Source organism: Sander vitreus, chromosome 4 (genome assembly GCF_031162955.1).
Source record: "Sander vitreus isolate 19-12246 chromosome 4, sanVit1, whole genome shotgun sequence".
NCBI lineage: Eukaryota > Metazoa > Chordata > Actinopteri > Perciformes > Percidae > Sander > Sander vitreus.
In genome coordinates, this window is record NC_135858.1 from 140,001 (window position 1) to 160,321 (window position 20,321).

Consider the following 20,321-nt stretch of genomic DNA (forward strand, 5'->3'; position numbering starts at 1 on the left):
TCCTCCCATCCTTCCTTCCTCCCTTCCTTCCTTCCTCCCTTCCTTCCTTCCTCCCATCCTTCCTTCCTGCCTTCCTTCCTTCCTTCCTCCCATCCTTCTTTCCTTCCTGCCTTCCATCCTTCCTTCCTCCCATCCTTCCTTCCTGCCTTCCTTCCTTCCTCCCATCCTTCCATCCTTCCATCCTCCCTTCCATCCTTCCTCCCATCCTCCCATCCTTCCTTCCTGCCTTCCTTCCTTCCTTCTTTCCTTCCTTCCTCCCATCCTTCTTTCCTTCCTTCCTCCCATCCTTCTTTCCTTCCTGCCTTCCATCCTTCCTGCCTTCCTTCCTTCCATTCTTCCTCCCATCCTTCCTCCCACCCTTCCTTCCTGCCTTCCTTCCTTCCATCCTTCCTTCCTTCCTGCCTTCCTTCCATCCATCCTTCCTCCCATCCTTCCTTCCTTCCTTCCTTCCTTCCATCCTCCCTCCCATCCTTCCTCCCATCCTTCCTCCCATCCTTCCTTCCTGCCTCCCTCCCTTCCTTCCTCCCATCCTTCCTTCCTTCTTCCCATCCTTCCTTCCTCCCTTCCTTCCTTCCTTCCTTCTTCCCATCCTTCCTCCCTCCCATCCTTCCTCCCTTCCTTCCTTCCTTCCTTCTTCCCATCCTTCCTCCCTCCCATCCTTCCTCCCATCCTCCCTCCCTTCCATCCTTCCTTCCTGACATGTAGACATGTCATAGTAGGAACAGCACAGGTGTATTCAAACCCATTAATGATGGCTGTGTTCCACTTAGGAGAGGCCCTGGTATTGAGCACGCTGACTCACTGAAACAGCTTCCTGGGACACTAGATGGAACTGAGCCATCGTTAAGGTGATCAATCTCAGATGGGCTCTTCCTACTATGACAAGTCAACATGTCCAACACGGCCTCACGGCAGTTTGTATAATTGTCACGTTATTTTTAATCTATCGATTCGTGTACAACAACACGTTTATCTCGTTTTTTTCGTGGTGGCCAGCACGAAAAAGATTCAATTCAAGTTCAAGTCAATGGGACGCTAACGGGAGGCGATGGCTTGGTAGCATCAAAATGGCGACATAGGAGGTCCGCTTTGTGGACGCTCGCTTACCCCCTTGGCTAAAACTCATGTGATGTAGCCGTAGACCATTTCCTTTCCTCTTACCTTAACAGAATCAGCCAACAGGAAACCGTAGCTCTCCTCAAGCTCCTTGTCTGTCCTCCCATCTGCCTTCATCTCCTTCCTCTTCTCCACAAACTGAAACACACACACACACACACACACACACACTCAATCCATGAACAAATCAGAAGCTCAGTTGGTCATACCAAACATGGCTCCATCGTAAACATGTACAGCGTTTCCCAATTTGTCTGAATGGCCTTTTCTTGATTTCTTTGGACAGATCTCATCACCACTTCTACTAGCCTACAAATCTAGACGCAGCCTAGTGGCAGCAGATGTAATCTGCAGCCAGGGTCGTCTAGCAACTCTCTGTTGGCTTACGAGCTGGAAAAACCAAACTCTGGTCAGGCCAATCACATCGTGTATAGAGTGGGTGGGCGGGGCTTATGGCTGCCGACACATTAACTGTAATTATGAGTCCGAGCCTGATTTAAACCTGACAATGTTTTAATACGTGGCCGCTATAACTGACGTTCAAACTACAACTCTGAGTTGTTTGAACTCCAGAAATCTGTTTAGGGTTGTCTTAATGAATAATGTAACGAGGACGAAGCATGTAAACAGCTGTTAGTTTATTCAGAACGGATCACAAATGATCTGAAGGAAGAAACGTAAAAAAAGCCTCGACCCTATAAGCTCCCTCAGCTGAACAGTGAGGGGACCAGATCAAGACATCAACATAATCAAAGACCTGGAACCATATAGGAGACTTTCTGGTCCCCATCACCTAATAAATACTGTCCTTCACCACGGTCCCCATCACCTCATTAATACTGTCCTTCACCACGGTCTTCATCACCTGATAAATACTGTCCTCCATCACGGTCTCCATCACCTGATTAATACTGTCCTTCACCACGGTCTCCATCACCTGATTAATACTGTCCTTCATCACGGTCTCCATCACCTGATTAATACTGTCCTTCATCACGGTCTCCATCACCTAATAAATACTGTCCTTCACCACGGTCCCCATCACCTCATTAATACTGTCCTTCATCACGGTCTCCATCACCTGATTAATACTGTCCTTCATCACGGTCTTCATCACCTGATTAATACTGTCCTTCATCACGGTCTTCATCACCTGATTAATACTGTCCTTCACCACGGTCTCCATCACCTGATTAATACTGTCCTTCATCACGGTCTCCATCACCTGATTAATACTGTCCTTCACCACGGTCTCCATCACCTGATTAATACTGTCCTTCACCACGGTCCCCATCACCTGATTAATACTGTCCTTCACCACGGTCTCCATCACCTGATTAATACTGTCCTTCATCACGGTCCCCATCACCTGATTAATACTGTCCTTCACCACGGTCCCCATCACCTGATTAATACTGTCCTTCACCACGGTCTCCATCACCTGATTAATACTGTCCTTCACCACGGTCTCCATCGCCTGATTAATACTGTCCTTCATCACGGTCTCCATCGCCTGATTAATACTGTCCTTCATCACGGTCTCCATCACCTAATAAATACTGTCCTTCACCACGGTCTCCATCACCTGATTAATACTGTCCTTCATTACAGTCTCCATCACCTGATTAATACTGTCCTTCACCACGGTCTCCATCACCTGATTAATACTGTCCTTCATCACGGTCTCCATCACCTGATTAATACTGTCCTTCATCATGGTCTCCATCACCTGATTAATACTGTCCTTCATCACGGTCTCCATCACCTGATTAATACTGACCTTCATCATGGTCTCCATCACCTGATTAATACTGTCCTTCATCACGGTCTCATCACCTCATTAATACTGTCCTTCATCACGGTCTCCATCACCTCATTAATACTGTCCTTCACCACGGTCTCCATCACCTCATTAATACTGTCCTTCACCACGGTCTCCATCACCTGATTAATACTGTCCTTCATCACGGTCTCCATCACCTAATAAATACTGTCCTTCATCACGGTCTCCATCACCTGATTAATACTGTCCTTCACCACAGTCTGCATGCTGACCCACTGGCCGACAACAGTGCTGCAGATGGGGGAGACACGATGTAGCCCAGTTTACCTCCCACTCAGGTCAGGTCAGGACATCCACCCAGAGCTACGGGAGAAGCTGGAGAGGCAGAGCTTTCTCCCCACCCAATGGCTAATGAAGTCATGATTAAAAACACACTAATGCTTGATCAAGGGCCTGGCCAGAGGGTCGGGTCGGGTCCGGTTCGGGCTCGGGCAGAGAATCTAAACTCTACTTCTAGGTAGCGGACATATTGAAATGGTAATGCTCCTCCACTGGTCTGTCTCTCACCTCTTTCTCCAGCAGCTCACTGTGGACGAGCCGAGGTTTGCAGTAGGTGAAGCAGCCAGCAGAGCTGGTGTCGATGTAGCTGGAAGTCAGGATGGTCATCATGTCTTCATACTCCCTGGACTCAGTGGAGACATGCTGGAACAGAGCTGAAAGAAAGACAGAAGGACACAAACAGTATCAGGAGCAGTGATTCACTAGCCTGGTCCTACCAGACTCTGGTCCACTAGCCTGGTCCTACCAGACTCTGGTACACTAGCCTGGTCCTACCAGACTCTGGTACACTAGCCTGGTCCTACCAGACTCTGGTACACTAGCCTGGTCCTACCAGACTCTGGCACACTAGCCTGGTCCTACCAGACTCTGGTCCATCAGCCTGGTCCTACCAGACTCTGGTCCACTCAGCCTGGTCCTACCAGACTCTGGTCCATTAGCCTTTCCTACCAGACTCTGGTCCACTAGCCTGGTCCTACCAGACTCTGGTACTCTGTTGAAGTTTAAAACTATTGGATCTGCCCAGAGCCACTCTGGATCTGCCGTAACCAATCGCTAACGTTTGGTCGTGACGTTGGCTTAGCATCACTAGCGTTAGCCTTAGCCAACTCCTTCACCACTAACGGAGTGAGCTGGAAAATCAAACTGTTCCCGAACCTTACAACACGTATGTTAAAACACTGAAAACGACGAGGGGAATGAGCGTGATGAACGCAACACATGGCAGCTGATTGGACCAACGCGTCGCGTGGGTCTGGCTGCTCCTGAATTTCAAAACAGACTCTAACGGCGTCTCGTTCTGAATACCATCTCGTATTTTACAAAAATAGTTCACCGAAACGTGTTTCTGAAAACATTTGAAGAGAGAAACAGGCCGTGCAGCTGCTGAATCTGTCTTCATTTCACATCAACAAAGGTCAGTTTAACAGATTTTCGTCAGATTTTGAGAGGCGGCGAGCCTCAGGTGTGTGACGTGCTACTGCAGGTCACGTCACGTGTAGAGATGTCAGGTGGGAGAGATGAGGAAGACTGTAGAGATGTCAGGTGGGAGAGATGAGGAAGACTGTAGAGATGTCAGGTGGGAGAGATGAGGAAGACTGTAGAGATGTCAGGTGGGAGAGATGAGGAAGACTGTAGAGATGTCAGGTGGGAGAGATGAGGAAGACTGTAGAGATGTCAGGTGGGAGAGATGAGGAAGGCTGTAGAGATGTCAGGTGGGAGAGATGAGGAAGACTAGAGATGTCAGGTGGGAGAGATGAGGAAGGCTGTAGAGATGTCAGGTGGGAGAGATGAGGAAGACTGTAGAGATGTCAGGTGGGAGAGATGAGGAAGACTAGAGATGTCAGGTGGGAGAGATGAGGAAGGCTGTAGAGATGTCAGGTGGGAGAGATGAGGAAGACTGTAGAGATGTCAGGTGGGAGAGATGAGGAAGACTAGAGATGTCAGGTGGGAGAGATGAGGAAGACTGTAGAGATGTCAGGTGGGAGAGATGAGGAAGACTGTATAGATGTCAGGTGGGAGAGATGAGGAAGACTGTAGAGATGTCAGGTGGGAGAGATGAGGAAGACTGTAGAGATGTCAGGTGGGAGAGATGAGGAAGGCTGTAGAGACGTCAGGTGGGAGAGATGAGGAAGACTGTAGAGATGTCAGGTGGGAGAGATGAGGAAGACTGTAGAGACGTCAGGTGGGAGAGATGAGGAAGACTAGAGATGTCAGGTGGGAGAGATGAGGAAGACTGTAGAGATGTCAGGTGGGAGAGATGAGGAAGACTGTAGAGATGTCAGGTGGGAGAGATGAGGAAGACTGTAGAGACGTCAGGTGGGAGAGATGAGGAAGACTGTAGAGATGTCAGGTGGGAGAGATGAGGAAGACTGTAGAGATGTCAGGTGGGAGAGATGAGGAAGACTGTAGAGACGTCAGGTGGGAGAGATGAGGAAGACTGTAGAGACGTCAGGTGGGAGAGATGAGGAAGACTGTAGAGACGTCAGGTGGGAGAGATGAGGAAGACTGTAGAGACGTCAGGTGGGAGAGATGAGGAAGACTGTAGAGATGTCAGGTGGGAGAGATGAGGAAGACTGTAGAGATGTCAGGTGGGAGAGATGAGGAAGACTGTAGAGATGTCAGGTGGGAGAGATGAGGAAGACTAGAGATGTCAGGTGGGAGAGATGAGGAAGACTGTAGAGATGTCAGGGTGGGAGAGATGAGGAAGGCTGTAGAGAGCGTCAGGTGGGAGAGATGAGGAAGGCTGTAGAGATGTCAGGTGGGAGAGATGAGGAAGACTGTAGAGATGTCAGGTGGGAGAGATGAGGAAGACTGTAGAGATGTCAGGTGGGAGAGATGAGGAAGACTGTAGAGATGTCAGGTGGGAGAGATGATGAAGACTGTAGAGACGTCAGGTGGGAGAGATGAGGAAGACTGTAGAGATGTCAGGTGGGAGAGATGAGGAAGACTGTAGAGACGTCAGGTGGGAGAGATGAGGAAGACTGTAGAGATGTCAGGTGGGAGAGATGAGGAAGACTGTAGAGACGTCAGATGGGAGAGATGAGGAAGACTGTAGAGATGTCAGGTGGGAGAGATGAGGAAGACTGTAGAGATGTCAGGTGGGAGAGATGAGGAAGACTACAGATGTCAGGTGGGAGAGATGAGGAAGACTGTAGAGATGTCAGGTGGGAGAGATGAGGAAGGCTGTAGAGACGTCAGGTGGGAGAGATGAGGAAGGCTGTAGAGATGTCAGGTGGGAGAGATGAGGAAGACTAGAGATGTCAGGTGGGAGAGATGAGGAAGACTGTAGAGATGTCAGGTGGGAGAGATGAGGAAGACTGTAGAGACGTCAGGTGGGAGAGATGAGGAAGACTGTAGAGATGTCAGGTGGGAGAGATGAGGAAGACTGTAGAGACGTCAGGTGGGAGAGATGAGGAAGACTGAGAGACGTCAGGTGGGAGAGATGAGGAAGACTGTAGAGATGTCAGGTGGGAGAGATGAGGAAGACTGTAGAGACGTCAGGTGGGAGAGATGAGGAAGACTGTAGAGACGTCAGATGGGAGAGATGAGGAAGACTGTAGAGACGTCAGGTGGGAGAGATGAGGAAGACTGTAGAGACGTCAGATGGGAGAGATGAGGAAGACTGTAGAGATGTCAGGTGGGAGAGATGAGGAAGACTGTAGAGACGTCAGGTGGGAGAGATGAGGAAGACTGTAGAGATGTCAGGTGGGAGAGATGAGGAAGACTGTAGAGACGTCAGGTGGGAGAGATGAGGAAGACTGTAGAGACGTCAGATGGGAGAGATGAGGAAGACTGTAGAGATGTCAGGTGGGAGAGATGAGGAAGACTGAGAGATGTCAGATGGGAGAGATGAGGAAGACTGTAGAGACGTCAGGTGGGAGAGATGAGGAAGACTGTAGAGACGTCAGGTGGGAGAGATGAGGAAGACTGTAGAGATGTCAGGTGGGAGAGATGAGGAAGACTGTAGAGACGTCAGGTGGGAGAGATGAGAGACTGAGAAGTCGGGTGGGAGAGATGAGGAAGACTGTAGTGATGTCAGGTGGGAGAGATGAGGAAGACTGTAGTGATGTCAGGTGGGAGAGATGAGGAAGACTGTAGAGACGTCAGGTGGGAGAGATGAGGAAGACTGTAGAGATGTCAGGTGGGAGAGATGAGGAAGACTGTAGAGATGTCAGGTGGGAGAGATGAGGAAGACTAGAGATGTCAGGTGGGAGAGATGAAGAAGACTAGTGATGTCAGGTGGGAGAGATGAGGAAGACTGTAGAGACGAGGAAGACTGTAGAGATGTCAGGTGGGAGAGATGAGGAAGACTGTAGAGATGTCAGGTGGGAGAGATGAGGAAGACTGTAGAGATGTCAGGTGGGAGAGATGAGGAAGACTGTAGAGATGTCAGGTGGGAGAGATGAGGAAGACTGTAGAGATGTCAGGTGGGAGAGATGAGGAAGACTGTAGAGATGTCAGGTGGGAGAGATGAAGAAGGCTGTAGAGATGTCAGGTGGGAGAGATGAGGAAGGCTGTAGAGATGTCAGGTGGGAGAGATGAGGAAGACTGTAGAGACGTCAGGTGGGAGAGATGAGGAAGACTGTAGAGATGTCAGGTGGGAGAGATGAGGAAGACTGTAGAGATGTCAGGTGGGAGAGATGAGGAAGACTGAGAGATGTCAGGTGGGAGAGATGAGGAAGGCTGTAGAGATGTCAGGTGGGAGAGATGAGGAAGACTGTAGAGACGTCAGGTGGGAGAGATGAGGAAGACTAGAGATGTCAGGTGGGAGAGATGAGGAAGACTAGAGATGTCAGGTGGGAGAGATGAGGAAGACTAGAGATGTCAGGTGGGAGAGATGAGGAAGAGTGTAGAGATGTCAGGTGGGAGAGATGAGGAAGACTAGAGATGTCAGGTGGGAGAGATGAGGAAGACTAGAGACGTCAGGTGGGAGAGATGAGGAAGACTAGAGATGTCAGGTGGGAGAGATGAGGAAGAGTGTAGAGATGTCAGGTGGGAGAGATGAGGAAGGCTGTAGAGACGTCAGGTGGGAGAGATGAGGAAGGCTGCCCAGAGCTGGAGGATGCTCCAGCGTCGTATATAGTCTGGTGTGTGGGAACATTTTGGATTTCATGTTACCTATGATGACAGCAGAAATCAAACAATAGATAGAACTGCCACTGTGTGCATGTATTGTGCAACATGCATTCAATATGCTAATTAAGCTACATATCATATGCTGAAGTATATTTCTGGAGTGTTAAAGATTAAAAGACAAAATAACAAGAACTGTACAGAACCGAAAACAGTGATACGAACCAAACTGTGGGTTTTGTGAACCGTACTAACCCTAGGAACTACAACTCAAACTACAGCATGACCTCAGCGTCCTCGTTCTCAGCCCCTCCCTCTGTTCACTGATTGGACCGCCAAATATTTGGCCGGAGAAAACCCGAGAATATACCACAAACCCAACATGAATATATAAATAAGGACCATGTCTACAGAACAGAACATGTTCTACTGGTTGGACAGTATAAATATATAAATAAGGACCATGTCTACAGAACAGGACATGTTCCACTGGTTGGACAGTATAAATATATAAATAAGGACCATGTCTACAGAACAGGACATGTTCTACTGGTTGGACAGTATACATATATATAAATAAGGACCATGTCTACAGAACAGGACATGTTCTACTGGTTGGACAGTATACATATATATAAATAAGGACCATGTCTACAGAACAGGACATGTTCCACTGGTTGGACAGTATAAATATATATAAATAAGGACCATGTTTACAGAACAGGACATGTTCTACTGGTTGGACAGTATAAATATATAAATAGGGACCATGTCTACAGAACAGGACATGTTCCACTGGTTGGACAGTATAAATATATAAATAAGGACCATGTCTACAGAACAGGACATGTTCCACTGGTTGGACAGTATAAATATATAAATAAGGACCATGTCTACAGAACAGGACATGTTCTACTGGTTGGACAGTATACATATATATAAATAAGGACCATGTCTACAGAACAGGACATGTTCCACTGGTTGGACAGTATACATATATATAAATAAGGACCATGTCTACAGAACAGGACATGTTCCACTGGTTGGACAGTATACATATATATAAATAAGGACCATGTCTACAGAACAGGACATGTTCCACTGGTTGGACAGTATAAATATATATAAATAAGGACCATGTCTACAGAACAGGACATGTTCTACTGGTTGGACAGTATAAATATATAAATAAGGACCATGTCTACATAACAGGACATGTTCTACCGGTTGGACAGTATAAATATATAAATAAGGACCATGTCTACAGAACAGGACATGTTCCACTGGTTGGACAGTATAAATATATATAAATAAGGACCATGTCTACAGAACAGGACATGTTCCACTGGTTGGACAGTATAATATACATACACCATTGCTATTATTAACCTGTGTGTGTTAATTGTATAGCCTACTAACCACAGTAAATCAAAATTGTGTAAGCAACATTAAACCAAAACTGGAATGTTTCCAAAATTCCCCAGCTAAACTTAGGACTCCTAATACTGTCAATCCTTTGAAAAATAATAATAATACATTTTATTCATTTAGTGCTTTTTATCAAATTCAAAAGACACTTTATGCAGCTTTCAGCGCCTTTCAGGTGAGCCTCACCCACCCAGATGGCTGGAGCATCTGGGGAGCCCACAACAATAGTAGTTAGCCCGCCTCAATTATAACAGGACCGTTGCAGCCTTTTTTGTGCCAAACTCTCAGGAGGGTTGAGCTGGAGCGCCAAACACCTGAGAGAGGCAGCTGTTGATGTGCAAACACATCCACTCATGACAGAAATGTAACAATAGTAGGGCTGTGCTGTGCAATTAATCTCATTTTGAATGTGATTTCGGCTCCCAACGATCACAAAAACAATACAATCGAGACAAACATTATTTTGCAAATTACATTTTGCAAGTAAACTCTCATTGTGTCTTGAAAGGGAATTCAACAAAAGCTCAACAGCAACATTATTAAGGGAAATTTCACAGTTCAAGGTGTTTTCACGGTTATGGCGTCTACCCGAGAGGCGGCAGGTTTTTCAGCTCCGATCCTGTGCGTTTTTAGCACTTCCTTTTTGCCAAATCAACCTCAACCAACTAGTTTGGTTTAATAATCGCGTCTTGTTCATGTTGTGAATAAAAATGCCAAGAAAGAAAACAGTCAACCAGATTAAAATGACAACAGGTGGCGATGATGATGATGACGACGATGCTAGCGTGGACCACACCTCGGTGGATGGCGAGGTAGACTCAGAGGACGCTAAGGCAGGCCACCAAGCCGATGGGGCTAACATTTTAGCTTATTCATTCATCACATTTTAGCCGCCATTCATTTAATGAGAGCTGACTTCTCTGTTCAGTTGCGTGAAGTCGTCTCGTCTAACCAAGAGATAAAAGAAGCAATTGAGGGTTTTCACCGACGTCACGTTCTGGGCGGTAACCTGGATGCGCGGCCATATTGGAGGCACTCGGTGTAAACAACTGAACGGAGTAATGGAGTATTGTGCACTTTGGAAGTATCCACTTTAATACTTTATGTCTAAACAACAGAAAAGCTCATCAAAACGCGTCCAAGATGCAAAGGCATGGAAGGACTTGGACCACAAAAAAGGCGTGATATTTTGAGAAATGACAGTTTACTGGCGGTGCAGATCCCTAACAGTCAGCTCCCTCTTCTTGGACCCATGGCGACCCTGATTCTTCCTTCAGTTGCATATCCCGATATAGTCCCCTACCTGGTGTTCTCACCGAGCCCGTACACAGCGGAAGACCTTAAATCCTACAAAGGTTTGGAGGCCTATAACCAGATGGTGTGTGGATGGGTGAGGGAGACGCAGGACCAAGTCATTAATGACCGTTGTGTTGTGAAGGCCAAAGTAAGTAATGAAATAACGTCTTTAATCAACCTAACCTTAACTGTATGACATCATTGTGATACTCAAGGTGTAGCCAAGTGACTCTCAATAGTTTATTTTTTCATTTCAAAGACTGAACAAGACAGAGTTTCCCCTCGTAGATCCTGGTTGAGCTTCCAGCCACAAGCGCCTCCTTTCCTCTGATAACTTCTGGCATTCCTCTCCCTGGTTTTTAATAACTTCTGGAAGTCGATAATATTCCAAATGTTTTTCTCGGTCTGACCTATTGGTACAACCTAAAACACGGCCATAATTAACCATTTTCCTTGACGCCGTTCGGGATCTACTTCAGTGCCTGTGCGTCGCTGTGATGCGGCGTACCTCCAACATGGCGACTTCTGGTCTGATGACGCACCGTGAAAACCCTCTATTGGTGCTTTTTCAGAGAGGCTAACGTCGGCAGAGTCCCGCATTGGCAAAGCTGAAGATGACATTTTAGCGCTAACTGGCAAGGAAAAGTCCCTTCAAAAGAAAGTTCAAGAGCTAACACTCATCATTAAGTTTCTTAACTATCAAGACAAAGTTCGAGTAATGAGAGCAGCTCGACAAAAAGGAGAAGTGCTGTATCGGGAGCACCAAGTCATGTTCTTTCCAGACCTTTCTGTGGAGGTACAGAAACAACGGAGACAATATAACAGTGTGAAGCAGATAAACTGATCAGGCGGGCCGGCTCTGTGGTCGGCGTGAAGCTGGACTCACTGGTGACGCTGGCAGAGAGGAGGACACTGGACAAACTGCTGGACATTACTGACAGTGCCAGCCACCCCCTGCACACCGTCATCAGCAACCAGAGCAGCCTGTTCAGTGGAAGGCTGCTCCTTCCCAAGTGTAGGACCAACAGACTCAAGAACTCCTCTGTCCCTCATGCCATCATACTCTACAACTCCTCACTCGGGGGAGGAAGAAATACAATAAATAGGGTAAAGAGGACAGAAGAGAACAGGAAGGAAGGGAAGGACTGGTAGCCACTCACTCCTTCACTGTGCAATACATTAATAATCTACTCACATACATACCTGGACTCTCTAACTGCTCTTAACTGCTAATTTATGCTAAATGTCTTTTATTTATTAACTGTACAATAACACAATACCATACATAGTCCTATATATCTATATATTTCTTTATCTGTAGTTTGTTGTTTACTGTTCGTTTACTTTTTGTAAAAAAATATTTAGCTAAAAGTTTATTGTCATTGTTACTCTTATACTGTATTTGTTTCTATACTGTATTTTTTTATACCTCTTTATTTAAAGAGTGTTTTGTAAGCTGCCAAAATCTGCTGCTGGAAATCTCATTTCCTTGCGTGAGTCATCCCAAAAGGATCAATAAAGACAAGTCTAAGTCTAAACTCCAGGAATTAGACCTGGACCTGGAAGTCTTCATTCAGCGTGTTCGTCAGCAGAAAGACGGGTAAACAACGGCCGGCATTATGGACGTTATCACGATACTAAACACATATATTTCTTAGAGGGACAATTAAGAGCATTGCCACAGTGTTTAAAGACTGTTTATCCTTAATACAAGTAAATCTGGATGTTTACACTTGTACATTTGACACGAGGGTGAGCTGGGTGACACATTAATATTCACCGGGTCGGAGCGATTGACCTATATAGTTTAGTGAGAACGTTTTGTTTTGGTCTGGCTCCTTTTAAAAGGATCAGTGAACATAACCCAAGTCGCTACAAGTGGGGAGGGGTATCTGGGTAAATGAGATCACAGAGGGAGGGGAGGGTTAGGAGTTTTGTGCTGTTATGTACGTTTTAATGTTCTTTTTGTTGACTTTTAAAGTGAACTTTTTCACAGGAAAGGCTAAATGTTATCGACAGGGCCTTGCCATAGTCACAGCATTAATACATAGATAGAAATGTAGACCTTAAGATAATCTCCTGGAATGTTAGAGGCCTAAGGAAGCTGGTTAAAGTGAAGCAAGTTATGAATAGGCTCAAGCAATATCATCCAAAAATAGTTTTCTTACAAGAAACACACCTGCTTTCTAATGAAACAGGCCGTTTAAAGAAAAGATGGCCAGGTCAAGTAATCACATGCTCTTTTTCATCACATGCCAGGGGAATTGCAGTGCTAGTTCATGAGTCTGTTCCTCTCCAGATTCATTATTTTTACTAATTTCTTCTCGACAGGGGGCCATAATAATTGGGGGTGATTTTAACTGCAGCCTTGACCCAAAACCTGACCGCTCTTCAGGCACAGATCTAACTCATGCAAGGGGCAGGACAATAATTCACCAGTTTATGCAGGAGCTTAACCTAATTGATATTTGGAGAGTAGAAAACCCTGCAAAGAAAGAGCTCTCCTGTCATACTTATAGTCGCATTGATTACTTTCTTATGTCCAAATCGCTTGCTCCTAATGTTAGTGGTTGTATTTACAAGAGTATTCTCATTTCCGACCATGCTTTACTTATGTTTAATTACTCAGCTTCATCTGCTGTCCAAAGAAAAACCCTTTGGCGCCTAAAGCCACAGTGGTTACTAAATCCCAAATTCCTATTTTCAGTTGAACACAATAGAAACATCTGCCTCAATAAGATGGGACACTGGGATATACCAGACATACATCAAAATAAACAATACGTAGAGATGTTGAAGCTGGAAAGGGATACTTGAATTAGAAATAACTGGTGATATATATAACAATAAAGAAAAACAACGAAAATTAGCTATTCTAAAAGCAAAGTATAACAGGTTATCTACCAATAAAGCCTTGGTAGGCTTAATTAGACTGAAGCAGACCTATTATTATGATCAGGGAGAGAAGGCAGGGAAACTACTTGCATGCTGCTTAAAAACACAACAAAATGAACAAATGATCACAGAGATTGTGACTGCTAATAGAGACAAATCATCGGACCCTCAAATAATTAATACACTTTTTAAATCAGATTACCGTATTTTCCGGACTATAAGTCTCACTTTTCTTCATGCTTTGGCTGGTCCTGCGACTTATAGTCAGGTGCGACTTATATATCAAAATATATATAATGTAACATGTTTTAAATGTTATTTCATGCTGAAAACATTACCGTCTACAGCCGTGAGAGGCGCTCTAGGCTTGTGAGGACTATATGCTGCTCCTAAAGACAACTGAGAAAGAAAAGAAGCTGCAGGAGACTGCAGGTAGTAAAACACGCAGCCGAAAACGGTCATCGAGCAGCAGAAGGAGAGTTTGGAGTGAGAGAGAAACTTGTGAGGGACTGGAGAAAAGGTTAGTCTCACTGCAATGAAGAAAACAAAGAAAGCTAGTCGCGCTGAAATCCAGATGGCCAGAGCTGGAGGAAGGAGTCCACAGATGGGTGCTTGAACAACGTGCTGCTGGGAGAGGCTCGTCAACAGAGCAGCTACGTTACGTTAACGTAGAGGACACCTACCGTATTCAGCCCCTTGTTCTGGGGGCTGTTGGGTAGTTTAATAACTGTTAATGTGTTACGTTAACATAGAGGACACCTACCGTATTCAGCCCCTTGTTCTGGGGGGCTGTTGGGTAGTTTAATAACTGTTAATGTGTTACGTTAACGTAGAGGACACCTACCGTATTCAGCCCCTTGTTCTGGGGGGCTGTTGGGTAGTTTAATAACTGTTAATGTGTTACGTTAACGTAGAGGACACCTACCGTATTCAGCCCCTTGTTCTGGGGGCTGTTGGGTAGTTTAATAACTCTCCTTTCCAGATTAAATGTCTGTTCTTGGTCTTGGATTTTGTGAAATAAATGTCTAAATAAATGCGACTTATAGTCCAGTACGACTTATATATGTTTTTTTTCCTCTTCATGATGCATTTTTTGACTGATGCGACTTATACTCCGGAAAGATTGTTTTGATCAGTTAATGCTCCCTTCACTTAGTGAAGCTAAAGCTGGTTTAGATTCCCTATCACATCAGCTGAAAGCAACTGACAAAATGAAACGGGGAAAGGCCCAGATGGGCTGCCTATTTACATCTATAACATTTTTAAGAATAAGCTTTTATCACCACTGTTAGATACGTTTGTTGAAAGCCTTAATTCTGGCAAACTTCCACCATCCTTGCGTAATGCACTTATAATCCTGATACTGAAACCTGGAAGATCAGCAACTAAATGTGGTTCCTATCAACCAATGTCATTGATTAATTGTGAAAATAATTGCTAAAATATTGGCACGAAGGCTTGAAAGATACCTGCCTTCTCTTTCTGATCCAGTCCAAAAATGGATTTGTTAGGGGACGGCAAGCTTTCCACCGTGTCCGAAAACATCCTGATACAGCAGTGCTCCCGTTGGACGCCACCAAGTACTTGCACGTTTTGGCTTTGGCCAAGGTTGTCCCCTTTCACCTCTTCTGTTTGTGTTGGCCATTGCCATTAGGAGTAATCAGAATATTACCGGCATTAAAGTAAATGAGATTGACAGCAAAACAGGCTTATTTGCAGATGATATTGTGATTTTTTTTAGCCCACTTAGAACAGTCACTACATCACTTATTTAATACCATTACTTCTTTTAGTAAGCTTTCCGGTTAACGATTAATGAAGGCAAAATCTGCTATTCTTTTCCTTAAGCATTCTGAAAGAGTAAATCCCCCGGTTCAAACCATTCAAAATAGTTAGAGATAGCTTCATTTATCTTAGAATCAGCCCTAAAATTGACGATTTAGTAGAGCCAAATTATACTTCAGTAATAGAGTCGGTTTCTGAATCTATTAATGTGATTTCTTCACCCAGAATATCGCCTTGGATTAGGGTGGCACCAAGACCTGGATCTTGGGTGCAGCTGTCGCTGTGGACCTGCTACGCTCTGCGATTCCCTGCAGTGTCCTGCTGCGTCCTACTGCGTCCTGTCGCGTCCACCCATGCTCTGTTGTGCCACATTACACCCCGTAACGCCCTGCTGTTCCCTACTATGACATGAACTACTCCCACATTACACCCCGTAACGCCCTGCTGTGCCCTACTATGACATGAACTACTCCCACATTACACCCCGTAACGCCCTGCTGTGCCCTACTATGACATGAACTACTCCCACATTACACCCCTGTAACGCCCTGCTGTGCCCTACTATGACATGAACTACTCCCACACTACACCCCCGTGGCAGCCCTGCTGTGCCCTACTATGACATGAACTACTCCCACATTACACCCCGTAGCGCCCTGCTGTGCCCTACTATGACATGAACTACTCCCACACTACACCCGTAGCGCCCTGCTGTTCCCTACTATGACATGAACTACTCCCACACTACACCCCGTAACGCCCTGCTGTGCCCTACGATGACATGAACTACTCCCACATTACACCCCGTAACGCCCTGCTGTGCCCTACGATGACATGAACTACTCCCACATTACACCCCGTAACGCCTTGCTGTGCCCTACTATGACATGAACTACTCCCACACTACACCCCGTAACGCGCTGCTGTGCCCTACTATGACATGAACTACTCCCACACTACACCCCGTAACGCCCTGCTGTGCCCTACGATGACATGAACTACTCCCACATTACACCCCGTAACGCCCTGCAGTGCCCTACTATGACATGAACTACTCCCACACTACACCCCGTAACGCCCTGCTGTGCCCTACTATGACATGAACTACTCCCACACTACACCCCCGTAACGCCCTGCTGTGCCCTACTATGACATGAACTGCTCCCACATTACACCCCGTAACGCCCCGCTGTGCCCTACTATGACATGAACTACTCCCACACTACACCCCGTAACGCCCCGCTGTGCCCTACTATGACATGAACTGCTCCCACACTACACCCCGTAACGCCCCGCTGTGCCCTACTATGACATGAACTACTCCCACACTACACCCCGTAACGCCCTGCTGTGCCCTACTATGACATGAACTACTCCCACATTACACCCCGTAACGCCCTGCTGTGCCCTACTATGACATGAACTACTCCCACATTACACCCGTAACGCCCTGCTGTGCCCTACTATGACATGAACTACTCCCACATTACACCCCGTAACGCCCTGCTGTGCCCTACTATGACATGAACTACTCCCACATTACACCCCTCGTAACGCCCTGCTGTGCCCTACTATGACATGAACTACTCCCACATTACACCCCGTAACGCCCTGCTGTGCCCTACTATGACATGAACTACTCCCACATTACACCCCGTAACGCCCTGCTGTGCCCTACTATGACATGAACTACTCCCACATTACACCCCGTAACGCCCTGCTGTGCCCTACTATGACATGAACTACTCCCACACTACACCCGTAGACGCCCTGCTGTGCCCTACTATGACATGAACTGCTCCCACACTACACCCGTAGCGCCCTGCTGTGCCCTACTATGACATGAACTACTCCCACACTACACCCCGTAACGCCCTGCTGTGCCCTACTATGACATGAACTACTCCCACATTACACCCCGTAACGCCCTGCAGTGCCCTACTATGACATGAACTACTGCCACATTACACCCCGTAACGCCCTGCTGTGCCCTACTATGACATGAACTACTGCCACACTACACCCCGTAACGCCCTGCTGTGCCCTACTATGACATGAACTACTCCCACATTACACCCCGTAACGCCCTGCTGTGCCCTACTATGACATGAACTACTCCCACACTACACCCGTAACGCCCTGCAGTGCCCTACTATGACATGAACTACTCCCACATTACACCCCGTAACGCCCTGCAGTGCCCTACTATGACATGAACTACTGCCACATTACACCCCGTAACGCCCTGCTGTGCCCTACTATGACATGAACTACTGCCCACATTACACCCGTAACGCCCTGCTGTGCCCTACTATGACATGAACTACTCCCACATTACACCCCGTAACGCCCTGCTGTGCCCTACTATGACATGAACTACTCCCACACTACACCCCGTAACGCCCTGCTGTGCCCTACTATGACATGAACTACTCCCACATTACACCCCGTAACGCCTGCAGTGCCCTACGATGACATGAACTACTGCCCACACTACACCCGTAACGCCCTGCTGTGCCCTACTATGACATGAACTACTCCCACATTACACCCCGTAACGCCCTGCTGTGCCCTACTATGACATGAACTACTGCCACATTACACCCCGTAACGCCCTGCAGTGCCCTACTATGACATGAACTACTCCCACATTACACCCCGTAACGCCCTGCTGTGCCCTACTATAACATGAACTACTACTAATTGAAAATTAATAGATGGTCCATGTTACCAATTTCCATGATAGGGCGTATCAATATACTTAAAATGAATGTTCTTCTGAAATGTCTCTACCTCTTTCATCCCATTCCTCTTGGTCCTCCTACTCACTACTTTTTTCCAAAGATGAAAAGCATGTTCTGTAATTTCATTGGGAACAGACGGGCTAGACTTCGCTTATCTTTGCTTCATCTCCCCTACGAGAGAGGAGGCTTGAAACTCCCAAACCTCCAATGGTATTATTGGGCTGCCCAACTTACTACTGCCGCTTGTTGGTTCTCACAGGAAACGCCACGTTCCTGGAGGAGTTTGGAAAGAAGCATGACACCCCCTCCACCACTCAATTCACATTTATATTCAGCTAACTTAAAAGGATTAAAGACATTAACACATAGCCCCTTTTTTCACTCGATTATGGTATGAGGTTCAGAGACATACTGGTGAGTTACCTGTGTTATCTCAGTTTACACCAATCTGGGGTAACAGCGCTTTTACACCTGGCAAACAAGATATGGGCTTCACAATGAGGGCAAACAAAGGCCTAAGTGAAACTGCTGATTTATTTAACAATAACATTCTCATGTCGTTTGAAGATTTGAGGCAAAAGTATGACATCCAACCACAAACATTTTTTTAAATACCTGCAGATAAGAAGCTATATATTTAAGATATCTCTACCTACTCTTAGCTGTATAGAAGAAATACAGAAAAACATTGGGAAAAAGTGACAAAAAAAAACGTGGAAAAAACAAAAAAACCCGACAAAAACATCGGGAAAAAGTGACAAAAAAAACGGAAAAAAGTGACAAAAAAACTTGGAAAAAAACATTAAAAAAAACGACAAAAACATCGGAAAAAGTGACAAAAAAACTTGGAAAAAAACATTAAAAAAAACGACAAAAACATCGGGAAAAGTGACAAAAAAACTTGGAAAAAGTGACAAAAAAACTTGGAAAAAAACATTAAAAAAAACGACAAAAACATCGGGAAAAGTGACAAAAAAAACTTGGAAAAAGTGACAAAAAAACTTGGAAAAAAAAACATTAAAAAAACCCGACAAAAACATCAGAAAAAGTAACAAAAAAACGTGGAAAAAAGTGACAAAAATGTCAGGATAAGTGAGGAAGTTTTAGTTTTGACCCAGAAAAACAACAAGTTGCAGGTCGACGAGAAGACAACACAAGGGTTAAAATCTCAAACAAACAATAAGTACCCATTTTAAATGACTTCAGTATAAGTGGATAATGAGAACATATGTAACACCAACTCAGCTAAATAAATTCAGCCCCAATAATCCCGAAAGGGATTATATCACCGCCTATGGGACTGGCCACAAATCCAGGCTTTTTGGAGGCAGGTAATGGATATGATTTTGCATGTCCCAGGTATAAAGCTATTATTAGACGCCAAACTGTGTGTCTTTGGCATTTTTCACGTAAATCATAATCTCAGCAAGGCAGATAAATATATGATTACTTTCGGCCTCTTACAAGCTAAATATACCAGAGCTAAATCTTAGAAATCCACTGTCAAACCAAGTGTAGCAAGAAAAATAGCAAGAAATCAACACCCTAATAATCATGGATGGATGAAAGGTTTCCTCAGAGAGTAAGAGACTGGCATGGTGTGAGGGTTTAGACTCTGCAATCTCAACTGAGGAATGGCAGAAGATTTGCTTAACCCTTTCTTTATCAGATCATTTGGGTTTCTTTCAACCACAGTGTCAAAAAAAATAACGTGGATTGTTCCGTAAAATAAATGATCAGTTCACTTTCATTGAATTGGGGTGTGTTGTTCAATGTTATAGCATTTTGAAGAAGAACAAAACAATGATACAAGGACATTGAAAAAATGGACAAAATGTCTAAAAAAAAAAAGGATTTTAAAAAGTGGGGACAAAAGAAGAAAAACATTTTTTTTTTTTTAAACGATAAAAACATCAGAAAAAGTGACAAAAAAAACGTGGAAAAAAGTGACAAAAAAAACGACAAAAACGTCGGAAAATGTGACAAAAAAACTTGGAAAAGTGACAAAAAAAAACGTGGAAAAAACAAAAAAAAACGACAAAAACATCGGGAAAAAGTGACAAAAAAAACGTGGAAAAAAGTGACAAAAAAGCATGGAAAAAAACATAAAAAAACCTGACAAAAACATTGGGAAAAAGTGA

The 20,321-nt window shown here is 45.2% G+C and overlaps 1 protein-coding gene across 1 annotated transcript in view; it reads right to left on the reverse strand.

The window, feature by feature from the left end:
- LOC144516378 (protein TASOR-like) overlaps positions 1 to 20,321 on the reverse strand; it is a 71,479-nt gene that overhangs the window by 43,805 nt on the left and 7,353 nt on the right. The window contains 2 exon segments of the mRNA XM_078247606.1: positions 1,162 to 1,254; positions 3,467 to 3,612. Coding sequence (XP_078103732.1) covers positions 1,162 to 1,254; positions 3,467 to 3,612 — 239 coding nt within the window.